The sequence below is a fragment of the Ciconia boyciana genome, chromosome 7 (assembly GCF_034638445.1).
Source record: "Ciconia boyciana chromosome 7, ASM3463844v1, whole genome shotgun sequence".
NCBI classification, from domain to species: Eukaryota; Metazoa; Chordata; class Aves; order Ciconiiformes; family Ciconiidae; genus Ciconia; species Ciconia boyciana.
In genome coordinates this window covers 12,068,580-12,096,407 of record NC_132940.1, presented here as the reverse complement: position 1 = coordinate 12,096,407, position 27,828 = coordinate 12,068,580, and the positions used below count along the sequence as shown (strand labels likewise).

General features: G+C 55.7%; 1 protein-coding gene across 3 annotated transcripts in view; it reads left to right on the top strand.

Annotated features, from left to right (window-relative positions):
* Window positions 1–27,828, top strand: part of RNF220 (ring finger protein 220) — a 225,286-nt gene that overhangs the window by 125,462 nt on the left and 71,996 nt on the right. For all 3 annotated transcript variants that reach the window (XM_072866892.1, XM_072866891.1, XM_072866890.1), the window contains 2 exons: window positions 12,513–12,642; window positions 27,603–27,648. In XM_072866892.1, the coding sequence (XP_072722993.1) occupies window positions 12,513–12,642; window positions 27,603–27,648 (176 nt within the window). The remainder of the gene's footprint in view (window positions 1–12,512; window positions 12,643–27,602; window positions 27,649–27,828) is intronic.

Genomic DNA, 27,828 nt, shown 5'->3' with positions numbered 1-27,828 from the left:
TCCGTGGTGGCTTGCAGCAAGGTCTTTCCTGCTCTTCCTGGAGGGTTCACTGCTGCTGGGCCAGGATTTGTAAACCCATCCCCAGCTTTGCTGTTATCTTCTTCTCCCAACCTGGGCACATCCCGTCTCTGCCTGGGTTCCCCTCCTGCACGCTCTGCTTGGGCACTTGGCTCTCCGGGGCAGGGCATCATCCCTGACTGCCCGTGATGTGCCTGTGAGAGTGGTCTGGAGGCAGCAAATAAATCTGCGTTGAGTTTGCCTGGCCATGGGAAGGCTCTGCTCCATGGGGTGGGAGGGCAGCTTGCCTGCTGCAACCCTCTCCCCAGCAGTGCTGGCAGGAGAGACACTGCCTGGTCCCCTGGACGTGACTGTGAGGCCTCATCCTGCCCTGCTCCTGCACAGCAGGACCCCAACCCAAACAGTGCGTGTTGTGCCAGGGGACAAGGAGGAGGGGTAGGGATGGGCAGAAGGGGTGGCTGAAGAGCGACTGTCGTACAACCCAGCATCACCCCTGGCCAAAGCAAGTTGTCCCTTTTCTGGTTTGGTGGCAGACCCCAGGCGGGGTGGCCCTTTGATCCCCTGGCCAGGGACTCTGGGGACAGAGTGGCCTGGTCTGGCTTTGCCTGTTCCCGTGGAAGTCAGACCACCTTGAACAAGTGCAGACCCTCCAGACTGGAAAAGCCCTCCAGACTGTGGTCAGGTGAAGCCCAGACCAGATCCCAAGCGTGGATCTGCTGGGAAGAGCAGCTCCTTAAACTAAGCTAGGTGGGCTAGTTTTGATGTTCTCGACATATCAGCGTATATTAAGGTTTAAAGAATGAATGCAGTGGAAAGGAAAAGCGGATGGAAAGAGCAGCGAAGCCCTGCACAGGAGGGATGAGAGCCTGACGCGGAGGGAAGAGCTGTCCTTGCTCCGGTGCTCCCCAGGAGCGCTGCAGAGGCAGCACGGGATCCCCTGGGAGCCCTCCGCAGTCAGGACAGGAGGGGAAGAAGCTCTGGTCGCTCACCCATTCCCTGCAGCCGCTGTCCCCGTCATCCGGGCTGTGCCTCCCTGAAGTGCAGCATCACCCTCACTCCCTACGGCCAGGCAGGAGCCTGGAAACAAGGAGATGGGGTCTCAGCATCCCACCCATCCTTTCTCCCTGGCACCGATGTCCGTGTGAGCAGAGGAGAGAGCTTTCTGTGCTCTCTGTTCTTACTAACCCCTTACCAAGAGTTTCTGGGGAAGGAATGAGCTACGTTAGCAAAGCCGGAGTAATCTGTGCCTGTCAGCAGATCCCAAGGTAAAAGGCTCCACTTGTCCAGCTCTTGGATTTACACTTTACTAACAGCTCTGCGGGCTGCCTTGTGATGCACCGTGCACCAGTTCGCCCCTTGGTGCTTTTGAGTGCAATTAAGTTGTTTTTTTTTTAAAATGTAGTTTGACAATATGCAGGTTAGGTTTGTATTTTATTTGCAGCTTTTACTTGGGGACCAATAAAACCCCAGCTGGCTAATGTGAGATCTAAAACTTGCATCTCACTCTTTGCCTTGGATATCTTTTCTATGGTAAACTATTTATTTGCGTTTCATCTTGTACAAGTTCCTCTTTCCATGCTGAGAAGCCGAGAGCTCCAGGGGCTCTTTGAAGACTATTTGCTATAGGATAGCAACTGGAATTCTCTTTAAACATCCGCGCCTGCTTTGTCCTACAACTGGCCTCTTGGTGTCAACACGCAGTTTTGTGCGAGTTTCCTGTGCAAAGCTAACATTTGCACGCTCCCCTGGCAATTGCACTTCCAGATCCCTCTTGTTCAAGCATATCCCATCGTTTATTCTTTCAAGCGTGAGCAGCAGTTACTCCACGTGCCAAATTAAAGGTGGCATCACGGCCTCTTTAAAAAGGAAGATTTAACCGGGTTATGAATTACCACTGCACTGCTTGGGTAGGAGGAACGTGCTGCATGACCTACACAGCCGGTCAAAACAGTCCATGTTTGGATTGCAAGTACGTGGTCCCCCTAACTCTGAGCCTTCAGGTTCTCAGCACACAGCTGAAATGCCACAAACTCTTCTTGGAAAGGGTTATTCGACAGCAGGATGAGGCGCACGCATGCAAAATCCCAGCGCATTTCAATGTCGTGCGGTCAGACATCTCCACCTATGAGCATCCCCCAGATGCTGACCCTGGCATGCCGGCAAAGCACGTGTGAAGGGTGAGGTGGCATCAGGCTAGCGACACAAATCACGCTAAAAATGCCAAATAGCTGCGTTTACATGCATTCGCAACCCACGGGTCGTGCTCTTGCCATAAAAAGGAAGATGAACCCCGGCGAGATGGGAGCGATGTTCCCAAGGATGCCTCTGGGAGGGAAAGATCAAGAACCGATGCTCGTAATGGCCTCGGCTGCTAAAACAGTCAAAATAATAATGGGGTGGGGAGGATGCTGGAGGGGCTAGATGCAGCCGGGGGAGCTGCGTGATGGGTGCCCGTCGTGTGCCGGTGTGTCTGCCCAGTGACGCCCCGATGTGCCCGTTCTCCCTGGGATGCTGCAGGCCTTCAGTGTGTGTATCCCAGCATCCAGCCCCCTTTTAAATCCCAGCGGAGATTTCTGTTATGTGGGTGGAAATGGCCGGGACAAGCTCTAGAAAGACACAGAAGGGAAAATATTTTCTTTCTCTCGGGCGTTATTTTTTCACTCCCCCTGTTTTCCTTTCTGCCCTTCCTTTGCCATCTCGCGGCTCTCTAAATTCACGGGAGCTTTTTCTCAAGGTGAAATGAAGGCTCCGGGCTGCATTTGGTGGTGCCGGGGAGGGGGGGACGAGGGTCAGGGAGGGTTAAGCAGGGAGGGGGCAGTGCAACAAGGCGGCCTGATCTAGTGATTAAACAAAGGGATTCAGCCAACATGTGTAAAATTAAGTGATCAAGAGTTGATTACAGAGTGCATTGATTGTGTACTGATGGATTAAACAGAGTCGTGCTCGGGATGCGATTTTCCGAGCCGGACACGGAGAGCGCAGGCAATCGACGTGTTGGCCAGAAGGACCCGCTTCTCCCGAGCCCTGGCTTTTATACATTCTCTGGATAAATCTGCAGAGAGGCCCGTGGAATTATAATCGATTATCCATTTCTCAAAGTCACTTAAGGGCCCTGAGCTACAAGCTAAAGTGCCGGTGCTGCGAAGAGGCATTGGGTATGCGCCGGCATGTGCAGGTGCTGGCGCGAGGGGAAAATGTGGCAATGACCCTGCGTGCTGCAAGCTGATGAATCTATTTTCTTGTAGGAAATAGTTTTGACAGTTCAATATCTGTGTTTTCGATATGTGCCCCACACACCCCCAAGGGAGGAGAGGAGAGGAGCCAGAAAGTGGGGGGAGGGAGTGGGTGGGAGGCAGGGAAAGACTCTACCCCATCACCCCTTCGAATTATAGACGGATCAGTATATCACCAACTTAACAGGCTGCCCTCCAAGTCAAGGGCATGGAGACGCGTGGCTGCCTGCGAGCGTCTGCTGCGGGGACAGGATGGGGCTGGAGCCCCTCTCAGGGCACCTCGCTGGGCTGTGGGGGGACCCACAGCAAGCCCCCGGCCCGCTGGCAGTGGGGTGGTCCTCAGGCTCTTGTTTCCCTGCCAACGGTGAAGGCAGAGACCCATTTCCAGACTGATCCTGTCTCTCGGGATGCGGCCAGATCCTTTGCCGAGGAGCCAGAGGAGCAGGAGGACGTGGCGTGCGAGAGCTGAGCAGCTGCAGTCTGGTGCAGGATCGTCCTGCGGGTTTTGCAGGGAGCTGGGATGTGTGGTGGTGGGATAAGGCTGGGAGGGAGAAGCCCCTCCGGCGTTCCCCCACCCCTGTGCAGGGCTGTCGCTCCCACTCACGACTGCATCCCAGTTTCTGGTGTGGGTGAAGCAGTCAGGGCATGGCGCAGACCCCAGAGTGTCTGGGGCATTGGACACTTTTGGGGTCTCCCAGCCAGACACGGGGATGTTCCTGTGAAACTCCCACCTTCTCTAGTTCCCTCTGCCATTATTTTTGTCAGCTAAAGAAGGTATTTTGCTCCAGGTCTTTCCATCCCAAGAACTGATGCAGAGCATGGATAATCAAGGCACGCGTTGGCGATGCAGCTACACAGCTCCTCCTCTGCCCTCTTCCACTGGGCCAGCAGGATCCCCAGCTTGGGGGACTGGTTCAGCAAGGGACAAAAAGTGACCCTTGTAATAGCAAACAGGGCCAGAGGCCAGGCCTGTTGGTGAATGTCATCCAGCTCCCACCCCTGGGTGCACAACCGCAGGCATGCCGGGTGGCCGAGGAGGAGGAGGAGGGCTGGTGAGGAGGCAGAGCCGTTCCCTGCACTTGGTCCAGCCATGGCTGCACACACGGTGCAGGCAGCGAGGGAGCCCTGGGGTCTCCTGCCTGGCTGCCTGCCTGCTGGGGAGTGTGCTGGGTCCCAGTGCCTGTTTCGCAAGCCCCGCTGTGGAAGAACTGGCTGTGGGCCCCAGCGTTTGCAGAATTGCCTGCATGGTCCCTGGGTCCCACTGGCTCTGGGTGGTTTGTCCGCAGCCTGGCCAGTCTTGGCTGCGTAGTGTGACAAGATCCATGGGATGGAAGGCAGCTCAAGGATGTGGGAGAAGGAGGTGCATCATGCTCCAGGAGGTGCCCCAGGCTGGGGGGACGGAGCTGTGGGATGCCCCCAGGAGCATTTCTGCCATGCCACGTTCGCTGAAGCCAGGGACCCCACTGATGCCAGGGAGACCCAGCTGCTCCCCAGCACTTGTGTGTTTTGGAGACGAGGCAGTGGGTTGGAGGAGGCTCCACTTTTGCTGCCAGGGCAGAGGGTGGGTGGCAGCAGGAAGGTCCAGCTCTGTGGTCCTGAGCTTGCCCAGACTCACACCAGCACCCATCAGAGAAGCTGGGGTGGAGAAGGGATCATCTGTCTCTGTCCCTGGTCCCCACTGTCCTGCTTTGGTCCATCTCCAGCCCAGTGTGGGTCGCGGCCAGGCACCGATGTGCTTCCTCGGGGGAAGCCAGCACAGGCAGCCTGCCCTGCCGGGAGCCGCGAGGGAGGAGGGCAGGGACGGAGGCAGCGCAGCCCCTTGGCTTGCTCTCGGCCTTCCCCTGTTTTCCTCTTGTGAAGCCCGGGGAGGTGTTTCTGCTCGGCTCTGCGGAGCCGTGCTGAGCCCAGGAGCAGTGCCGTGGGGAGACAGGGCCACAGCCCGTCCCAGCCCTCCTCTTCCTCTCTCCCTTCCAGGTCCCTGTCACACTCTCCCTTTCCAGCTCTCCTGGCGGCCCGCGGCCCTCTCATCGAGGATTCATTGTCTTGTCAGCCTCTAGTTAGCCGGCGTGCGTGCGAATCATAAATTACCCCGCCCGGGCCTCTGCTATGCTTCAGCACAGACAAAAAAATTGCACTCCATCACCGTGTCTCCCGGCTTTTAGTGGTATTGATCAATGCTGCTCCCTTCCCGCCCCCCCCCCTTTTCATTTTAACCGAGCCGGTTAAGTGCAGTATCTTATTTTGTGCTGGGACAAATGAAAAGAATATTAGCAAGGGCTGAAATATATCTCTTTTTTATCTCTCTGCTACTTTTTTATTGAATCTTTCTGAGTAGGTGGCTTTCCGCAGGATGACAGCCTCATGACAGGCTCCTCATTAGAGCCGAGACAGTAATTGTGATGCATTTCCCTGCGCGGCCTTTTCACTTCTCCCCCCCCCCCGCCTTTCCTCCTCTCTCCTTTTCCCCTGATTTGTAAAGTGATTGGATGTACAGACTCACTCAGTTTCTTAAATTATTGCCCAGCTCAATCCATCTTCCTCTGCCCTGCGCCGGGCAGCTGTGATCTCCGCAGATGGAGAACCGGGGCCGGGATCGCAAGCGGTGGGGTCGGATGCTCGGAGGGGCTGCTCGCCTTTCCCTGCTGCTGGGCTGCCCGCTCCCACGAGAAACGTGGTGCCGGATCCGACGGGACGTGTAACAGCTTTTGAAGAGCCCAGGGTTCTGCTTGAACATGCATTTTTACTGAGCGACCCATGGGATCACCCAGGACTGGATCCCCAGCTGGCATTTGGCAGCAGCGCTGCGCCAGTTTACACCAGTCCTCTCCAGTAGCCAGCTTGCCAGGAGACAGAGCTACAAGAGCAACTCTTTTCTTTGGAAGGAAATCAATATTTTGCAAGCTCTTCTGCCTCAGATCCCTCCCTAGTTTTTAGCCTCAGGAGAAGCAGGTATATTTGCGAAGCTGCTTGGCAGCCTGGGCACCCTACCAGGGAGCAGTGCTGGGGATCAGGCCCTTGGCGGGGATGCAGGGGGCCGAGTTCTCCTCTTCGCTGCGCCCCAGTTTGCTCATGAGGTTGTAGAGGTCCCTGGGTCCATCTGTGCCTCTCTTACCCCAGCTGTATAAAAACGGCTGTCAGCCACCCCGTGCCCCCCTCCGCTGGGTTCAAGGCAGGAGTGGCCCCATGCCCGTGCCGTGCCCAGCACAATCTGAGCCCAGCTTCTGCGGTGTCCTGCGGCAGCTTTGCGCTGTGATGCAGGAGCGGAGAAGTGACTCCGCAAAAGCCTTTTCTTACATGAAAAATCACTTTTCAAGACCCCTGCTCCCTTCCTGCATGCACAGACCTCCAAAATGCACGTGCTCCAGGGAAGGGCAGGTCCGTGCGGTGCAGGACGATTCCTCAGTGATCTGGATGCGCTCGCTGCACTGTGGGGTCATGCTGTGAGTGTGGTTACGGCCAGATGCTGAGCCGAGCCACAGCATGCGAACCTGGAGTCACCTCACTGCCCGTTGCCGTCCCCGGCGCCTGGCTCTCCACCGCCCTGTGCAGAGCAAGTGCAGGAAGGGCAGGATCCAGGGCGCCCGGTCCCGGGCAGCAAGCTGAGGTCTGCATGCCACGCAGCTGAGGTCTGCATCCTGCACAGCCGAGGTCTGCATCCTGCATGGCCGAGGTCTGCATCTCACACAGCCGGGCAGGAGCCTGAGGGAGGGGAAGGGCCTGCAGGAAGGAGCGGGACATGTCCTGACCTCCAGCCACTCCCCTGTGCAGGTTTTTGGGGACCACTTTCCTTTTGGCCCCAGTCAAAACCAGCAGGATCCAAGGCGGCACGCGGCAGGCAGGATGCGGCCCTATAGGCATGGCACTGGGAGCACACCAGTAAATAGCAGGGAGATGGGAGAGCGATGAACGACGTTATTCAGGCTCCCTCACTTTATTACCAAATACTTTTTGCTTCTGCTGTTATTCTGGGGTGCTCTGCACTGACACATGAACATGTCTGCCTTCCTCGCCCCGCCGTTGTCATCCTCCCCCGGCTGCAGCACAGCCCCTCGGCTGCCACTTACTGTCAGGGCTCTGCGAGCCTCGTCGGCTGTGGCGCGGGCTTGCCAGGAGAAGAGCGAGTGTTTGGCTATTTCCAAGCTAATATGGGGCTTTCTTTGAATTATTGTTTTTTGAGCTGGAAGGAAAGGAGGCTTGTCACACGAGATATCTGCTATCAGTACACAAATAACAGCAAGCCCATCATCGAATGGAAAATAATCGCCGCGGAAACCGAGTTGCGGGGGAGCCGGGAGGGATTATTACAGGCGCTGGCAGTGGCGATGCTGTCAAGGAGCCTGTGTCAGCACTTCCATTACCACCCACCTGGTTTCAGCGCGGCCCCTGAAGCGGCGCGCAGGGCCACGGGGCCCCAGCATGGGGTCATTTCTATTCAGAAGAGTTTCAGATCAACTGGCTTTGATTGGGTTTAAATGATGGAGTGTTTAAGAGGGAGAGAGAGGAAATAGGAGGGCGAGATGGAGGGAGGCATCTCGGAGGAGGGGGAGTTTGGTACTCAGACAAGTGGAAAACAGTTTGAGATGGGAGAAATCAGGAGTTGGGGGAGAAGAGCTGGTCCTCCTGGGGACGAGTTTCAGATGGCCACGAGGAAGGACAGCGTGGGGACAAGATGCCCTGAAACCTGGGCAGATGCCCTGGGGTCTGCCCAGTGAAGGGCCATTAGGAAAGAGCAAGCGCATCCCCAGCGGGGAACGTGCCCCCATCAGTGCTGCCTACCCGCTGCCACTGCCTGTGCCACCCGCGGTGGCAGACCCCGGGGAGGCACCTGGCTGTGCAATAAGCCATCAGCAGAGCTCAGCAATTAAATTATAAACCATTTATTCCATTCATTTGGCAACTTGCTGAGTTCCTGGGCAGAGCAAGCCCTCACCTTGTAAACTTTGCTCATTCAGAGTGACTTGGGAGCGTCGTTTACTCCGTGCTGCGTAGTGACGAGGGGCTGTATACATCACATGCTGTCATGGCTGTTGGCAGGCTGCGTCCCTATTTTCTTCACTTAAATGCTCTCCAAAACAGCATTTCCCTTTCTGCTTGTGAGGGGAAAGCTGTCCCTTCCAAGTGATCCGGTCCTGGCCCACAAACGCCTCGCGGTGCTGTCAGCCCTCCATCCCAGGGCACAGACGCAGGGTGGGAGCGGGGATGGCTTCAAGCCTTCACGGCTATTCGGTGCCACGTGTGCATCCCCGGTACCCGAGCCCAGCTCCCAGCCCGGAGCCTGGGTCCTGTTAGCAGTCGCTTCGCGGTGAATCAAACCTGACTCAGGGGAATTACGTTGGATCTGTACGGGTGTAACTGAGGGCAGAATCTGGCCCTCCATCCCCAGCAGGATCAGGAGGGTTCGGTTCAGTCCCGGCCTGGGCTGGGATCCATTTGCAGATGCCCTCCAACGGAGCCCATGGACAAATTCCTCCGTGCAGGGTTGCGTCTGCGCATTGAGCCCTCTGCTTTCAGAGCAGGAAATATTCGGTTTCAACACTTGCAGTTAAACATTTCCGTGGAGCCCAGGAGACCATGCAAACAGCGGGAGCACAAGGCTCTGCCTTTTCATCTCTCTGGCACTGGCGAGCGGGGGGTCGGCAGCAGGGAAAGCGCGGCAGAGCCAAGGAGGGTAAACACTGGAGCTGAGCCTACCGAGTAACCAGAGAGCGAAGGGGAGAGAGAGGGGCAAAGAAAACAAAAACACAGCTGCCAAAAAACAAAAGCCTGAAAAGAGCCATTCAGGGTCTCCCAGGAGCGGGTTTGGCACAGGGCAGGGAGGGAAGAGCGGGGAGCACTTGCTGCTGGGGCAGGCGTAGGTCTAGCCCACTCGGGGTTTGGACCCTTCATTTTGCCCTGGGCAAATCAATGCCTTCTGCTCCCTCGAGCGGGGTCGACACCCCAGCATGGTCCAGCCACGCACACAGTGCAGCATCCTTTGCTTTTTCATGAGTCCCAGGATACCCCTGCTGCGGAGAGGAGAGGCGGGATGTACGCGTCTCCCTCCACCTTTGCATTCACAAACGAAACCTGAGGACTCGCAATGCCCGTCCTCTCCCTCCCCACAACCCAACATCCCATGCCACGGAGCTGGATACTGCTGCCCAGCATGAGACACTACAGCACGGGCATGTGCCGGGCTCTGGGGCATGCTGCGGATGCAGCCGCTGATGATTTGGGGAGACGCATCCTGCCGGCAGCCTCTGTGGCACTGCAGGCACGCAGTGGGTTTCGCAGACCCGGGGAAGCTTGCGTAGGTGTCCTGCTGGCACGGGAGATGATCCCTCCCTTCTGCCTGTCACTTGCACTTAGCCCTGCTCCTGCAAAAGCGCGTTTGTCAGCCCCTTGGGCCAGGAGCCGGGGCTCCTTCTGTCTCCTGCTTTGCAGTCTGTACGTCAGGGACTTGGCTGTGTGTCCAGGTCCCTGTTCTCCTGCCCCTCTGGAAGCCCTTGCTTCAGTGCGAGCACCAGCCTCCCGCGCTCACTGGAGCAAGGGGATCTTCCCCCACTGTCACAGGGATGCAGGGTGACAGCTGCCACATCCTTCCTTCGTACGAATTCATCACCGTATCATTGGTGTAGCTGGTGGGTAAGGCCATTGCTGCTCATTTCTCCTGCTGGCCTGGGCTGGGGTTGGCAGTGGCCATGGAGGGCAACAAGGCTCCTTCCCATGGCCTGAGATCCCTCCCGGTTGCCCCAGCTGTTGAAATCCAAAGTCACCTTTGCTTAAGAACACGCACCCCATGGAAAAGACCTGAAGAACAAGCAGGGGGCAAGGACCTGGGCGTGCAGGGGGTTAAAAAAGCCACCAGCCTGCTGCGACAGAGCTGGTCCCCAGGCGGGACTGCAGCTGCACCTCCTGGTCCGAGGCTGCCCATCCCAGCCCTGCGGTCCAGCACTCTCCATCACCTCCCCCAGCAAACAAACACCCCTGGGCTGCCTGGAGAGCAGAGACCCAGGGATGCTCAACCTCCGATTCGCCCTCCGGTGCTGCCGAGGGCATCCCTGTCCCACCAGCCCAAGCCGTGGGTGGCAGGCGGGGAGGGCTCGCGGGCCCCACGGCGGTGGCCTGGGCTGGGAGCGGGAATGCAGCGCGGTAGGGCGGAGGGCAGCCTGTTTACCCCTCCATCTGCACACCCCACAGCAGGGATCCAGCAGGATTTCCCGTCCGCTCAAAGGCTGCCTGTTTATTTTGGGAGGGAGACTCAGACAGTTCCATTGTTTTGCTGCGAAGTTGGGGTTATAAATAGCAGGTGGTCGGGGACGCTCCTGGGCTATTTTGGGCCCCCGCTACACAAAAGTGGAAAAGCTCCAAGAGGAAGGTGGAATTACTGAAATGCCGACCTTTCCCGCAAGGGTCAGCGGGAGCTGGTTGTTTGGGTTTGGGTTGGGTTCTGGGCATTATTTAAACACAAGGGAAGGAGGAGAGAGGAAGATGTTCCCAGTTGCACAGGCTGCTCTCTGCGTCCTCCCCGGCAGAAGGGCGGTGGGGATGAGGAGCCGAGGTGCCTGGGCTCTGCCGGGGCTCTGCCCGGGAGCCGTCGGGAGCAGCTCAAGTCTGGAGGAGAGACTGGCTGGGTTTTCCTCCCGGCTCTGCAAATGGGAGAGTTCCCAGTGGCTGGAGAAGCTGGGGAGGTAGGGGTTGCCCCATAGCACTGGCCTGCTCCGACTTGTCCCTCGTGCCTCAGTGTCCCCTACCTCCTACAGGGAGGCTGAAGAAAAGGGCAGGCAATGTCCCAGTGACAGCCCTGCTCTCTCCAGGCACGTACGCTGTGTCCTGCTGGAAGGCAAGGATGAGCCAAGGTGACTCTCAAACTTATTTCAGACCCTTCCTCTCGTTAAATGCCTGCACCAGGCTGTTATACAGTGAGCAGCAGGGACCCAGTAAAGCCACTCACACCAATGTTTTATACTTTGAGAAGGTCTATTCCTTTAATGGGGATTCATTTAACTGGGCTCTGCCATCGTTAGGAGCCATAAAATGGCACCTTTTGCCTCCTGATTGGAAGGCCATGGTGCACGCAGCCCCCTCGTATCCAGTGCCGGCTGCTTTATTGTGCATTACTGCCTCTCACTCGGATTTAACCAATTTGATCCATGTCTAATACATAAATAAATAATCCAGCAGGAGGGTTCACGTTAGATGACAACAGGCGGCTATAAAGCATGTTTCTCCCCGCTGGAGCCATCTGAGCCGGGCTCCGCACGCCCTCTCATGAGCAGAGCTGCTAATACAGCTGGGAGAGGGGGGCCTGGAGACCCGCGGGCTTCTCTGTTTTATTGAAACTTCATTGTTTGCTTTAGAGTTTTATTTTATGTTAAATAGATGCTGTATATTGCTTACAGAGGGGGCAATAAAGTTTCCGAGCTGAAGGAAATTGGCTTAGGAGCAGGGAGTGAGCCAGGCAGATGTGGCTGGGCAGGGAAGCAGCAGGGAGGATTTGGGGTGAGGAGGGTGTGAGGCAGCACCCCGCTTCCAGGGCAGCCCCAGGGCTCAGCCCAGCTCGGGATCGCGGTCCGCAGGCACCCCCAGATCTCACCCAGGGATGATGCAGCCCCAGAGGACTCGGGGTGAGGGCAGCTGTGGGGTGCGGAGCTGCTGGTGGTGCAGGGAGGGTAAGGGGCCCCATCCCAGCCCAGGGATGGGGTGAGCAATCCCCGGTGACTGCCGGGGTGGCCGTGCCGAGCATCTGGACCTGCTCCCTGCCATCTGCAGCCCAGCGCCGCGGGGTCTCCACTGCCTCCCAGCCGTTGTGTGCCCACGGAGAACCTCTCTGCCCTTTCGGGGGGTCATCCTGACCCACCCGACTTCAGGAGTGCTGAGGAGGATGAAGATGGCTCTTCTTAATTTACTGTTATGAGCTAATAGGAACAGTGGGCAGTGCTGTGTCATCCGTCTGCCCCAAGTCACACCGCCTGCACCGCAAACTGGGGAAGCTGGGGCTGCACAGGGTCACTCCCAAAATGTTGCTGTTGCTGCTCTCCCTGTAGGACTGGAGGGCCCACGGCCGGGGCTGGGATGCTCTCGTGCCAGTTGCTGTCCCGCTGCAGAACAGAGCCGGTCCCTGCCCCAGGGAGCGTGGGACAGGGAGAGAAATGGGGCTATACTGGGAGAAAATCCCCCAGTTTCAGACCTCAGCTAGGACAGGGACCAGGGCAGAGCACAGGCGATGCTGATGGCAGCCGATCAGAGCTAAAGCTTTCTCCCCTCTTTTCCTCCCCGCAGGCAAAAAGAAAGCGACTTTGTTTGACAGCCAGGCTCCGATCTGCCCCATCTGCCAGGTCCTCCTTCGCCCTGGGGAGCTGCAGGAGCACATGGAGCAGGAGCTGGAGAAGCTCACCCAGCTGAACATCAGGTAAGCAGCTCCCTGGGGTCCACCGGCATCCCCGGTTAGCCAGCCGGGGCACCCGCAGATGGCAGAGGAGATGGTGGTACCCACAGCTACCAGATATGGGAGATTTAGTGCCAGCCAGTGGGGCAGAAACATTTCCCTGGAGTTCACCGCAATGGTAAAGCCAGGCAGAAATGCCTCCCAGAGGGCACAGACACCCCTTTCCCCGGGGACGTGTTCGGGTGAGCGGCTCGCGCGTTGCTCACGTCCCGTGATGGAGCAGGCCTGCAGCAACGGTGCGCGCTGCCCCTCAGCTGCCTTCAGCTCCCTTCTGCTTTCCCCAGCACAGCAAAGTCCCCCTATTTAAAAAAATAATAATAATAATAATAATTGCATTTTAACTGCTAGCAGTTATTTAGGAAATGGCTGCAGCCAAGGGTTGGCAGATCCCTGGCCCTGCCTTAGTAAAACTCAGCAGCCTTGGAAAAGAGCGTGTTTATTTCAATTATTAATGAATTCCCCGGTCATTAAAAGGTGAGGAAAGGAATCAAACTGCCGACTAGAAGCAAAGTTACGTCACCAGGCGGTAGGAGAGGAGGGAGAGCGCGTGTGTCAGTGTGCGTGTGTGTGTGCGTGCCAGGGCAAGGGGCTGCACGTGGCTGTGCATAGAGCAGAGGATGCAGAATCCATCCCTGCCCGGCTTGGATCTTCTTTGCAACTGAGCAATGGCCTTTGCAGATGAAGGGAGAAGGAGGAACCTTTAGCTAGAGAAAGAGAGACCTCCCCAGATTGGTGCAGGCTGAGAGCTCCCAAATTCGGCACCTGCAGCCTCGGGCTGAGACCTGCGTCCCCCACGCGTTGCACAGGGAGATGGAGAAGGGGGGGGCGGGGGCAGGGAACAGGCAGCCCATTTATCCCCCGCGACACCCAGTCCCCTTGCGAGCGTAATTTATGGTGTAATTTGGGCTGCATCCAACTTAATAAAGGGCCACTGCAAATTAGTGAACAGGTTTAAATGAACAGAAGCAATTAGTGCTCGGAGGAGCCCATCAAAGAAGTTGGGCCAATATCAGAGTGAAACTGAAACCGCAAGCCAGGAGCGGAGGCTGGCTGGCGCGAGGCAGTGATGGGAAGGTGGCGTTTAATGGGAAAGGAAAGGAAACCCTAAATCATAAAGCATGACAAGGGCCATTGTGGGCCAGCTGACAAATGAAAAAGAATGGCATTATTCCTTTAAATAACAGCAGCAGTTAGAGAGGAGACAGCTCTCCCCAGCTTGCCCTCACTTCCCTGGCCTGCTGCGCTCGGCCACGCAGGCGGCGAAGAAGAATCAGAGGTCTTTATTAATTATTAAATAACGACTCCCTCCGTAGCATGATAGATAACGTTCAATCTAGTCGATGGATTCAGGCGATGGAGGCTAATCTGTAACACAGCAGCTCTGCACAGGGACGGTCTCTCTCAGTCCCGGAGGGGAGCGATGCAGGGGCCAGCCGGCAGCAGCAGGCAGGGCGGGCAGGGCAGGCAGGGCAGGCAGCAATGGCGGGCAGCGGGACGCGAGCGGATCGAGCTCCTGTGCGCTGCCCGGCTCCGGCAGGGCGGCTCGGTCTAGCGGGTGGCCCCATCTCCCATTCCCCCACCTTTCCCGCCTGGAGGAGCCGGGAGCAAGAACACATCAACAAGAGGAGAGAGAAACTAATAATGATCTCAAATAACCCAATAAACATAAAAATAAAATGTAGGCCTATAAACGTGACGGGCACCGGCAGCCCTGGCCGCTCCCTGCCAATACCAACTCGTTACCGAAATGGCTGAGCAGCTGTTACTTATCAGTCTGATGGGGAGAAGCGAACCGGGGGGCTGCTTTCCAAGGGCCTTTTTTTTTTTTAATTTAAAGAGGATGCAGCCAATCATGGCTTGTGCCGTTAAGTTTTAATAAACCTTAATGATTCGCAACAAAATCATAAATTTCCAGCGCTCGGGGTTAGGAAGGCAGATCCCCTCCTGCCCGCTGAGCCTGTGGCACCAGAGACTTGGCGGGCGCCGCATCAGCTCCCACCACGGCACCGGGCCTCCCCGTGTGCCGGGATCTCCCCCGAGACAGCGCGGCTGCGGAGCTGTGAGCCAGCCAAGATGCTGCTGTAGGGCCAGACCAAGAGGAGGGGAGAGGCTGGTGGAGAAGCAAGGTGGAGGAGCTGCCCCCTGCCACCGCTGCCGCTGGGCGTTGTGTGCTCATGTGGGCTTTTGGGCATCGCCGGAACGGGGAGCTTGGCATCGCTTGGAGAATGGCAGAGGAAGGGAAGGAGGAAAAGGGATTCCTCCAGGTGATCGCAGGAGCTTCTTGGCGCTGAGATACAAGGGAGCTGTAGGAGCCACCTGGATGATGCTGCCCATGGTCCCAGCTCACCGGGAGCCTGGGGTTGCAGCCCACCCACACCAATGCACCCCTTGCTCAGCTGGCGGGGATGGGGTTTGCTATCCCTTAGGGACAGGGACAGCCCTTCTTCCCCACGGGCAGTGTGGGTGTGACTGTCCTGGCCTCAGGGTGGGGACGTCTCAAGGTCTACCCAGCTGGAGCATCACGCGGCGAGGCAGGAGGAGCCATGCTGAGCCACAGGGCAGCACCCACCCGTGCCAAGGGGCTGTGTGTGCCCGGGGGATGGACACCGGCCGATGGAGTGGTGATGAACATCACTCAGGAGGATCCAACCCTGGTGGAGGGTCAAGCTTTCCCTTGAAAAAGCGGAGCTGAGTGGGAATGAGGGACCTGAGTTTCTAGCTCTGCTGTCTTCTTGGTGAGTCCGATCTCCCAGAGCACAGGGAGAGACCTGCTTGTGCTTGCCCCACGGCTCCTCCGCCCTGCGCGGGTCCGGCCAAGCCCCGTGCACAGCTCCGCACGGCGAGGCAAGGCTCTCTGAATGCAAATTTCATTTCTGAGCCACTGGCGCTGTTTCAAGAGCCGGCAGCCTCCGAGCCCTTCTCGGTGTTACATATGTAACAGCCTCATTGAACTTGACATGTCAAATTCAGGCCATTTGTGCAAAATCTCCCTTTAATAATACCGTTTCATTTCGCTCAAATGAGACTTGAATGCATGTAAAATGGAAAAGGATATTTAAGCGCTAACATTAGGCAGATGTCTTGCCAGAGGCCGATTGAATATATGAGATTTTGAAGTGCTTAACACGTTTTCGGTGCTCCCTCTTAGAATATGTCACCTGGCTTTCTTTTTTTTCCCCCTCCTTTCTTTTTTTCCCCCCCTCTTTAAGTGAAGGGTATAAATTGAAAGAAAACAAAACTACAAGCCTTGGTTTTATGGGGTTTAACTCTTGCCAGGCAAGACTGTTGGTATTCCTCCTCCAAAGAGAAATTACTGAGTAGCTCACCTTCGCAGAGCACAAGCACAAAGCAGCAGAGAGCGGGAGGTGGGCTAGCAGCAGCCCCACGGCACTGTGCAGAAGGGATGCTCTCCTTGCTCTGCATGTACAGCTCAGAGGGCAAAAGGTGCCGATCCCCAGCTGAGCAGCTAAGTGCCACCAAGGTAAAAATAAGAAATAATAACAGAGACCTTCTGTGTACGCCGATGCCCTGTGCCCCCAGCCCGGCTGGTCCCTGCAGAATACATGAATATTCCTGGCTCGTGTGCATGAAGCTTATCTGTGCACTAGATGCAGGTCTCCTATCCTCATTCAATTTATATTCACCTGTTTACACCTCATCCGTATTTAAGGCTTCAATAAAGCACACTGAAATGTGAGACTCTTTCTGGAGCTATCAGTGGCCCCAGCTCTGAGCTTCGGCTGCTGCTTCGGCTGCAGACGCATTAACCCAGCCCGGGGCTACCCGGGGAGCGCAGGCAGGCACAGGGTTCACGAGCGGTACCCATGGGTGTCCCTCAGGGCAGGCACACACACACATCCCCGTGCACATACAAGTGTATCACTGCGTTTGTCACTGCAGGTAAATACTATGAGCGGAGGTGGTGATGCACAGGGGGACCCTTAAACCCTGCCTGCTGCTCCCCAGGCAGTGAGGACAACCTGCTGATGATGGGGGAGGCTGGGTGGTGAAGGGGCAGGTTTGGGGCTATGGTTTGAGTTTGGGGTGGGAGGGAAGGTGAATTTGAGGACAGAAGAAGGAGGAAGGAGGCAGTAGGAGCTGTGGACCACACCTTGGCTGATGGTCCCCGATGGGTCCATGGTGCTTTCTGAGCCCCTGGCTGAAGTTTGGGGAAGAAGCATTTATTGGCCGTTTAGAAAAACCTAGGAAGTCGCATTACAGTCGCATTACAGTCGCATAGAGTTGCTGAGTCAAGCACTTGAAGGTTGGAAAATGTGCCTTTTAAGATGTTCTCTTCTTGAAAATGCAGTGCTCTTTTTAAAAAAATTATTTGTCAAGGGGCATTTTTATTTCCCTGTGTGACAACTAGCAGATTCTTCCCTGCGTTACTAGCAGCAAAGCTATGCTTCAGAGCTGCGATTTCACCTCCCCGAAAGGATGGGGTGTATCATTAGAGCTGGGGAATGGTCCAGAGGGTGGAGCAGTGAGTTGGACCACGCTGGCTCTGTTCCTGAATTTGTGGCTGAAGGACAGCGTGAGCTCAGACAGGACCATCTCAGCTCTTTCTCCTTATTTAAAGGGGTTTCTAAGCTTAGCAGATGTAGCCAGCAGTATCCTCAGGCCATGTTGTAATATTACCTGTGCCTGTGCTATGGCATCCTGGGGCTGGCCGTGACGGTGCAACAGCCACCCGGGGTGCTGGGCAGGTGCCTCCAGGGAGGGATGTGCTTGGGTGGGCAGGTGGGGGATGACGCTGCTCTCACAGTGCCCCGTGGCTGTGCAAACTCTCCCCATCTTCACTTCTCTTCCTTTCTTTCCTCTGCATTGAATGCTTAACCTGAGCATGTTTGTGTTTTGAAGCCCATGCCCACCTGTTGGCTGTTCCCAGCTTGGGCTAGCAGCTCTCATTGCTCCTTGCCACCGCACCAGGAGTGTGGGGAGACATCCCTGTGCACCCAGCATCTCAGGAGCTACTGGTTCCCCCTAATGACCTTTCTGGTGTGTCCAGGAATAATTTCTCTTCTGATGCTCTGATTACAAAGCATTTCCCAGAACACAGAGAGCACCAGGGTCTCTCACCTTGGTGCAAATGGAAAGTGCTGCGGGCTGTTTTCTGGTGACCTTAAAGATCCTGTCACAAAGAGAGAATCAAATAGTGTCAGGGCAGAGGAAGATGCAGTGGGAAGGCCTGTTTCAAAGCGGGTGAAATGCCCAGTTGGGGGATTTAGCCTGACTTGGAGCCAGCTTTGATTCATGTCAGGGGAAAAGAGCCAACCATGGGACTGTGGCAGCTCCAGCTCCTGGAGCAGTTCTCAGTTCACCTCAGCCCAGGCTTAAATCTTCCTTCAGCATCCCTCTGGAGCTTCCTCTCCCTCGTTTGCACGTGTGCTCTTTTCCTCTCACTCTTCTTAATCCTCCCTCCCTTGGCAGCTGAGGTGGAAGCAGAAAGTGCTGCCTCAGTTCCTGGCACCGCACCAAGCATCCTCACCTTGCTGGGGGGGGCTTCGGCTCAAGGTTTCTTTATGCAGAGAGGCACAGCGGTAGCTCTCCTTGGGGGACAGAGGCAGCTCTGGGCCTGGTGGGATAAGGAATAAGGAGGAAGCTGGCAATATAGCTAAAACATGAAGGCTGTGGGACTTTGGGAGATGGCCTGCTCACCCCAGGCAGGGTCACTGTCTTTGAGAGATGTCTCCAGGCATGTGGAGACGCATCCTGGATTTCACATCCTTTCACGGGTTGCTTTGCCAGTGTGTTGTGGTCTTTCTGATTAAAGTCATCCCATGCTAACCCCCCAGAGTCTGCACCAGAGACTCCTGCTGACCCTCTCCGGACGAGGAGAGAAGCACACCATCCCTGTGGTCCCTGCATGCCCAAATGACAGGGGCTTTCTGTGTTACTCCTGGTCAGGATAAGGATCCAGAGCAAGTTATGAGACGTGGCTCTGACCCCTCTCCTGCTCAGGGAACCCTGTGTTTAAATACGGCTGCTCCTCACACTGCCCCAGGCAAGGGTTTGCTTCATTTCGGCAGGATCTGCTGAGCGCTGCGTTGTCCCAAAGGGCCCTTGGAGGAGACCTTCCCGGGGCCAGCGCAGGCGGGTGCTCTGGGAAGGGTGAGCGGCCGTGCTGCCAGGCCCGGCAGGATAAATAGAGCATGTAAAACCCGAATTAGCTCTGTTGTCATGTGTCACAACAGGGTCATGGCTCTCGCCTCAGGTCTCCTCGATTTATGCCTGGGGACTTTAACTTGACGGCCAGGTACTTCCCCAGACTTCTTGTGCAGTGAACACTGCAGGTCCCCCAGCCTCTGAATGCAAGAGATTAGAGACGTTTTTGAGTGAGAAGGGTTTCTTTTCCAAAGCCCTGTCAAAATACATGCTGATTCCCTTCCTTGCATGCGGTAGACACCTGAGAGTGCTCCAGAGAGGGCAAGGAGCACTGGCCAAAAAGTGAGATTGCAGCCAGGGAAAAGCAGGCATTGCATCCTCCTGCTCCTCAACTTCTCTCTGTCTTTTTTCCTCCTTCTTTTTCCCTCTTCTTTTTCCACCTTCTTCTTTTCCTTTCTTCCCTTTCTCCCCCTCTTCTTCCCCCTCCCTCCCTCTCTCCCCACCCCCCGGTATCAAGGCGACATCTCCAAGCCAAGTACTTTTAATTTCGCCCGTGGCCCTTGCTGACACGGTGGATATGCACAGCAAGTTAAATTCCCGCCTGATCAATAAAGCAGAAGCAGTGTGTCCGACTGGTCGATATTTTTTTATCTGTCTTCAGCCCAGTCCTGCTGATGACAGCCCCCTGCGCTTCAGCAAAGGCACTCAAGGGCATCGGGCTTTGGCAACACAGCTCTTTTTTTTATTTAAATTAAAAAAAACCCAGATGCCTACAAAAAAAAAAAAGTTCACGGAGTTTGGCCTTTGCTTAATAACATTTTATGATTTATCTTAATTTTTAATTGAAAAAAATTTGCGAATTAATTGATTTCTGGGACTTGCCAATTAACATTGTAATTGGGTGCATGATAAATTTCAAGGGAGCATCATTTTTCTCCCTCTCCCCCTTGTCACCGAGAAGGGGAATCACGAGGGCAGCTGCTTCCTATCCGTACGCCCCCCGCTCCTTCCCGAGGTGCCGCTGCCCTCCTCCCCCCTTGCTACTGTATCTTAAAGAAGGAACAAGAAAGCTAATAAAGTCGTGTTATTAGAGTCTCACCAGAGGTGACCCCTCAAGGCATAAATCCCGGCCGGGGAGATGGTGGGGACAGGTACTATTAAGTGCCTGACAGTGCTTTGCGAGGCGGGACCGGGTACGTCCCCTGCAGCACCCTCTCCCCAGGCCATGGGGAAGGCGGCCGGCCGGCCCGGGGCTCCCCGGGGCTTTCCCAGAGGGCCCTGGCACCCCCCAAGGTGTGCAGCCGAGCAGTTCATTACCTGTGATGTCCCCCCGACGCTCTCCCCGTGTGCGAGTCCCGGCACGCATGAGCCTGCGAGCCCAGCTGCTCCAGGGAGAGACCCGACCCCAGCACCGAGCGTCCGGGTACCGCAACGGCTGCTTCCCGCAGCACGTGCAGCATCCAGGGTTTGCCCCGCAGCCAACGTCCCCCAGCAAAACCGGGCTGCTGGGGTAGGGCTTGGGAGCCGTCGCTTTGCTGCGGGGGCTGGAGCACAGGAGGGGTCGTTCTGCGTCCTGCTCTGCCCGGCTCTGCCCCCAGCCCCCCGGGGAGCGGGTCCTGCCCCGCAGCAGCAGCAGGGCACCCCATGCCACCCCATGGCAGAGGTGTTCAGCGTGGGACCTCAGCTCTGCAGTCATGGGTTTCCGGATTCAAGGCACAGACGCATCTCCAGGTGCCTGGGAAGTGGCATCACCTGAAGCTTACTCCAGCAGTGTGACTCCTGCCAGATTTAAATTAAACACACTCCGTCACCGGAGAAACCTGCCTAGAAGCGTCAGCTTCTCGGTGATACCCGAGCAGGGCACAGGGCCACGTGCCACCACAAGGCAGCTAACTGGGTCACATCCCACATGGGGTGTGAAGAAAAGGGTGAGCTGGCTGTTGCTGAAATGAGGAGTGAGGAAACGGCATTGTGCCGGGGCAGGGAGAGAGAACAACCCACACCTTGCGGGGACTGAGATGGAGAGTGGAAATACCAAGTAAATTAAAGAGTGCCTGGTGTCTTTAGTGGTTCTCCCACCCACTTCCCGTGCTGGTATGGCTCACCTCATCACAGTCAGCTCAGGTGTCCCACGTACTGTCTAAAGCCCCTGAGCTTGGATGGGGCTCCGCTGTGCTGTCCTGCTTCCCCTGCTACACCCCGATGTGTGCAGGGGGTGAAGGGTGCCAGCCCGGGTGGGGGGCCCCAGGCTTCCCCAGCAGAGCCGTGGCTCTCCCAGTGGCCAGGACACCAGAAAGGCCAGGAGCAGCCCAGCTCCACGCCTGCCGGTGTCAGTGGCGGGGAACCGTGGGGGGACAGAGGAAAATTTATGAGGAGAGGAGTCTGTTTATTATCTAGCAAATGTGGTGCTGCTGATACCGTGGATTTATCCTCTTTCATCCCCCCTCTGATTTGTGTCCCTGCCCCTTGCTGTGGCAGATTAATCACGGACAGAAAGGGAAGAGAGACCCTCCAGCTTCCTCCCGTGCACTCAGAGGGTGTCAATGGCAGCAGCCTGGACCCTTCATTTATGGCTTCTCCAGCAGAGAGAGCACAAGCCATACAGCCACCTGTCCTGCGTAGATGCCCCGTTCCTCCCCTCCCATGGCAGAGCCCACGGGAGGCAGAGGCTGCTGCTCATAATCCGTGGGTGAGAGCACTTCTCATGGGTCAGGGCTTCCAGGGTAGCAGAGTGGGTGAGAAAATTTGTGGGCCATGTATCCCCTCGCTCATGCAGTGCCCTGAAAGTGCTATGAACGCTCCTCGAAGTGCCTTCGGACCCGCGGTACCCACAGCCCGTTCCCTCACTCCAGGGCTGGGGTTTGGGACCTCAGCGGGCAAAGCCTTCCTCTGCTGCTGGCTCCCAGGGCAGCAGGAGCCCTGGGAAGGGGCGCATGGAAACCCAAGGCTGAGAAATAAATCTTTGGTCAGTTATTTGCCCTTAAGCGATGCATGCCTCCTGCGGAGCCTCTTCTGAACTGCCACGTGAGCTGGGAATAATTAAACAGTCATTACAGCCGCAGTAGCAAAGTGCCCCCCAGATCAATCTAATACATGACCTTTCCCTCTGACTTTTCTCTTTATTTTTCCAGCCACCTCCTTTTCAAATAGTGGGAGAGAAATGCAACAACCCTCCCACCCCATCCTCCTGCTTTGCCCCGCACACGTGGACCATCTCATCCTCACCCAGAAACCTGTCGCCCGCTCTGAGCAGAGGCTCCCGGGAGGGGCATGGGGTACCAGGGGTTGATAAAGAAAAACCCCGGCAGGGGAGAAAGAGCTGGGGGTGCAAATGGGACGGAGCAAGTAGGGGATTTTAGCATGGTCAGGTCATGCCACAGTGTTTTATGATCCTGCTGCATTTCTGCTGCAGCATCATCTCTTTGGGGGAGGTGAGTGTCTGCCCTGTGGGGTCACATTTGTCACAGCTGACCCTCTTGGGCACCGAGGTCTCACAAATACTGACTGGGAGAGCATTTGGGAAGCACAACTGGGACTGTAGGCGCAGAGCATTTCTAGTCCTGACTCCAGCGTCTTTGGCAATTTTTACCATCACTCGGCCCCTTTCCCCATCATTGGATGCAGGAGATCTTGTAAGCACTTTGAGCAGGTGCCGCTAGCGGAGCCACGGCAGGTTAAAAATCCTGGCGTGCTTCCCCTGACAGCACGGATCACGCCCGGCCGCGCCGGGGGCTGTCACCTGCAGCTAGGTGAGGATTTGGCCTCGTGTAGTTTTAAAAACAAAATAATCAAACTCCCATTTTCTTATTTAGGCTTCAAGTGACACTTCCACTTATTTAAACTGGCATTCACAAAAATCCAATTCCCTCTCTACCCAGCGACTGCTTATTTACAGCTGCTATTCCCACCCGCACAGCTCTGCAGGCAGCTTGTTCCGCTGCCGGGGCTCCCGTCCCAAGCCTGCGTGCTTGAGCTGCAAGTCCTGCAGCTAAAAATAAATTGTTTCCACTGGATTTTTTTTTTTTTAAGAAATACATCAGTTGGCCACAGCTTGTAGAAATCTTTTGGCTTTGTGGGATCTCATGTGGGAGCTGCATGCTCTCTGGCTGGTGCCCATCAGATTCAGAGGGCTGCTGAGAGTTGTTCTGTGGAAGAGTTGCAGAGCTGGAAGACAGCAGCTGCATGGCAGCAGCCCTTTTACCACCTCTTTAAACCTCTTCAGGCTGCAAGGTCATTAGGGGATCAGCACAAACAACTGTAGCTGCCCGAGCTCAAGGAACTTCTTCTCTTGCAGTTGTTATGAATTACGTGTGGGGAGTGTGGCCGGGGGCTGGCTGCCGTGCCACAGGTACGGAGCTCATCCTTCCTTGACGGATGCTCTTCATAAGCCCTGCCTTGCCCTGGGTGGGGGCTCTGCAGAAATCTCCTTTGAGCACGCTTGGGGAGCCCAAGCAGCTGCGGCAGGCTGAAGCACAGTGTCGGGGCTGTTCCTGGCCTTGCTGTTGCTGCGTTGAGACTTCAGGCAATTCCTGCCACCACTCTGTGCCCGAATTGTCCCTCAGAGCGCGTCTCCATCTCTCAGTCTCCTTACACTGGCAAACATTTGAGCTGTAGCTACAAGTACAACAGAGCTTTCCAAGCCTTGCTCCAGGATGATGTGGCGATGCCCCGGCGCTGGCATAGTCAGTGTATGTGCTGCGGTGAGCGTGGAGGAGGAGGGCTCCTGCCCTGCTTCCCTGGGGCAGCTGCCTGGCACCAGGCTTCTGCCTGGGCTGGGGCGTCAGTGAGAGCCCTGCCTGCATCTGGTGGGCTCTGGGTGCCAAGAGCACACCCTGGGTCGTGGTCCTCTGCCCGGTGGCTGACAAGGCATCTCCCGTGGGGAGCAAGCCTTCAGAGCTTCTGCTTGTCTCCTGACTGGAGACAAGGAAAACTTGCACCTGGAACTGCACCTGGAAAACTTCTCTTTTCTTTTGGAGGAAAGCCGAGATTCCTACAAGAGCTTGCAAGAGCAAAGGCTTAAAGGAAAAGGAGAGGTACCACCTTGCTCATGGTAAAACACAGATCACTTAGCCTTCAGCTCATGCCCCGGGTTCTCCACATGGGAAGCAGCAGCTTCTGCTCATGGGGATGATAAGGGACCACTCCCTGTATATTGCTTTTTTTTTTCCCCCATGGCAAGCACACCCCAAAAGGCAGGACCATAACAACAAAAAAAACCCAACAAAACCCAAACCTGAAGGTCATTGTGTGTAACAGCAACCATGACAGGGATAGAGAAACCCCAGGAGTGTGGGTAAGGAGAGCACATATTTGGCATGCTGAGCTGCCCTTTGGGACATCACAACTGAAGCGTTGGGTCTGAACAGCCCCTTGGGGCTCTCTCAGGGAGATGCCAGGGGATTCCCAATTGCATCTGGGGATGCTCCTCACCAAACCCCTGCCTAGTGTGAAAAGACATCTGCGTGTCTGTGGTATAGTCTGAGTCTCGCTTTCATTGTGGAGGGCCTTGCTGAGAGTAGGTGTTCCTCTTAAAGCTGCTGTGCCCTAATATAGAGGAGCCATGGGTCCCCAGCGAGCACCCCGGGGCGTGTGGGGACCTGGCCGTGCAGCTCCTATTAACGTTAATGGGTGACACAGCTGCAGGGCTGGGCAGAGCCCTCCAGCAGCACCAGAGCAGGGACCTTATTTTGTCCCCCCAGAGACACAGGCACCCAAACACAAGGGGATGCTTGAATGCGCTGCCAGAACTGGTGCTGCAGCCCCAAGAAAGGGAACCAGCGAGGAAGCAGCCTCATATCGCTTGGAAATGCAAAGTCATCAGGAGAGAGAGAAGGAGGCTGCCCAAAGCGCTGGGTCTTTCCAGGACATTTCTTGTCTTCTTTGGTACTTTGGGGGGGTTGCCTAAAAGGAAAAGAAGTTGTTTTGCTGTAATGAACTAGATAAACAATTCCCCAAATAGATTAAAACTAACTGTAACTTATAAAAGCGGGTAGTAATTATATTTTATTAGCTAGCAAAACACCATTTTTTTATTTCGTAGGATAATTCTGTGTAAATCACCTTAATTAGAAGTGTCAGACGAGCCTGTGAATATCGTACTTAGTAACTAATTTCCTATGTACAGGTTATAATTTAAAACACATGGATCACTCGCCGAGTGGAAATATGCTAGCCATGAAATAATGTGGGGAGTGTTGGGGTTATTACTATGTAAATGTGTAATCATTTCAGACCACTGCAGCCTGGCTGGGTGATTAAAGAGAATCCCAAGGTCTCCAAAGATTGTGCTCTCTGCAAGGGCCTAGAGCGAAAAAACTTTAAAAGGCACCGAAAAGTGTTTGAACTTTAAAGGTCTTGATTTCCCTTTTACCATTTTTAATTTGTCTGCGGTGTTTATGGAGGGGAAGGTTTCTCTTTGCTGATGGCCTTTCGATTCTCAGCCTGCTGCCAGCATCCTTAAGAGGTGCAGGGGGCTGCAGCCGCTGTAATCCAGGGGGTTGGCTAGCGGGGTGAAGGAAGGCACCCTTAAATTGCAGGGTCTTGTGACTTGGATGACCAGGGCTTGTGCCCACTCCTGACCCGTCTCTGGAATTAAATAAAAACAAATTGCAAACTCTTACTAGCCATCGAATGGGGCTAAATTGCAAGGAGGGGGGTGGTTCTTAAACTCTGCCAAGTTATTTTATTCTTCATTTGGAGGATTATTATCTAAATCAGTTCCCTTCCCCATCAGTCCCAACAGCCTTTCGGCTGACCAGAGAGACTCTCATCCTGAAAACTGAAGTTTCCTGGCACTAACACCATTTCTGGGAGGAATTAATGAGATTCTTCCTCTTTCCCTCAAAAAGGAATAATTTTAAACACCTTTAACAAGAAAAGGGAGGAAATGACTTGGTTTTTTTTAACCTGGCATTTGGATTATAAAAGGAAAAAAAAGTTGTTTCACACTTTGGGCGACTGAGAAATTCAAGGTAGCGCTGGAGATGGGGAGGGGGTGGAAGTCCTTCCCGTCACACGCGTTGGGGCGCAGGCTGGAGGTGGTCCCAGGGCTGCATCTCCGGCGGCAGCGGGGACTGACTCTGCTCCCCGCCGCCTCCCGAGAGCAAGGGGGGCAGAGCTGGGGCATGGGGGGCACCCCGCACCCCCCAGCAAGCGTCCGGCAGCGCATCCCCTCAGGGAAGGGGGGCTGCGAGGGAGGCGATGCCCCAGCCCGTCAGTCAGTGGTCCCCGGGAACCACAGCTGCTTGCTCCGGGAGCGGAGCTGCGGCGTTCGGGGTGACCTGATGGCGATGGATGACTGCGTGTTCCCCCTGTTTCAGGGTGGGGGGTGAGGGCGGTGGCACTGGGAGAGGAGGGGGGCTGTAGCCCCGGGAGAAAACACCTTCCTCCATCCCTGCTCATTTCATAACACCCAGCCATCTGCCAAATCAAGGCAGATTAAAGCCAGCCAAATTCAATTTCTCCCCGCTGCCACTGCAGCTCGGCATCTGGGGCTAAAGTGTCCCCGACAAAGCGAACATGACAGGCACATTGCTTTTTTGTCACATCTAGTACCGTGTTGATCTTCTAAAAGTCTCATAAAAATTTATTGATGTCTCCCATATTGCTGTGATTGAGAAGAAAGGAGCGCGGGTGTGCGGAGCCGGGCGCGCGCGCGCGGGCGAGCGTGTGTGCGTGTGTATATTAATGTTTCTGAAGTAGATCTGATTTGATATGTCTTGTTCTATTGTCAGCATCTGTTTAGCGAGGCTTTTTAATACTTTCTGGCTGCCGATCACTCATCCTTAGCCTGGGATGCAGGCTTGCATACAAATTTTGTTATTAAACACAATTCCATTCCCCCCCCTTCCCCAACCTCCGCCTCCCCCCGCTAACCTCCCCCCTCCACCCACCCATCCATCATCTCCCCGGGGCTATGGGGAGCTGGGAGCCAGCCGCCCCACCGGCGTGCACTTACAAGCACAGGCACTGGGCTTGGCAACATATTTCAAGAGCCTTTTGCCTGCTGCAGGTGCTTTGCATTGACAAATCGAATCATGGGGAAATAATTTATTTCCTAATGCTGTTTGCAGCATGTTAGCAGGAGAATTTACATGAGAGAGATTACTTTAATAACCAAAAAATTACAGTGCAGGCCTCCCCGCCATGTCGGCTTTGATATGTAATTGTTTCAAGTTTAACCTGTCTGGAGGGGGGAAGGTGTTATTAAATCTATAGCATCTCCCGCTGGCGAGGGCAGGCGAGGAGGAGCACCGTGGCGGGGACCTCCTTCCCTGCTAAATGGGGAACAAGCTGAATTAACAAATCACTCCAGCCTCCGGCAGAGCTGCTGCCTCCAAGGCGCAGCTGGAGCAGAAGGGATCTTCTTTCCCTTGCTCTTACGCCGATTTAATCGCCTTCTCTTTCCTTCTCTCCTGGTTTTTTATTGTGCCTGACCCTACGCAGGGCTCGCCACCTCCGCTCCCCTCTCCTTGGCTTTCTTCCCAGCGCCCCTGCAGCCTTGCTCCCCGCTTTTCCCCAGGGCTGGGAGAGGAGCTGTGCAAGCCCCCGAGGAGGGGGAGAGTCGGGATTGGACTCTGCATTGTGTGCCTGGGTTTGGGGGGTTCCACTCGTAGGACCATTTTATCCCAGCTGGAGAAACAGTTGGCGCTGCCCTCCCTTCCGTGTCCCTCCGGTCGGGGTGAGGAGGCTCTCGTTGGTCCGGGGAAGGGGAGCCATGCGCTTTGCTATTTGACCTCGTGAGATCCCTCAAAGCGCTCCCACCTTTGCCTGCCTCAGCGGTTTTGTGACTCTGACCCGGTTCTCTTCTCTCTTGGCAGCAAGAGCTCCATCCTGAAGGATGCCATGGCAGCGGGCACCCCCAAGGTAAGTGAGCACAACTCGGCACACTCCCCCCCCCACCAAGGGATGCTCTTTACACCCCCTCGCCTTCCCAGCCCACTCCGTCCTGCTGCTCGGTGTCTCCCAGGAGGGTGGCTGTGCTTTGGGGGCTGGCCAGCGTTGGGGGATGCTGCTGTCCCCGTTCACCCGCTGGGCTGGAGCGGT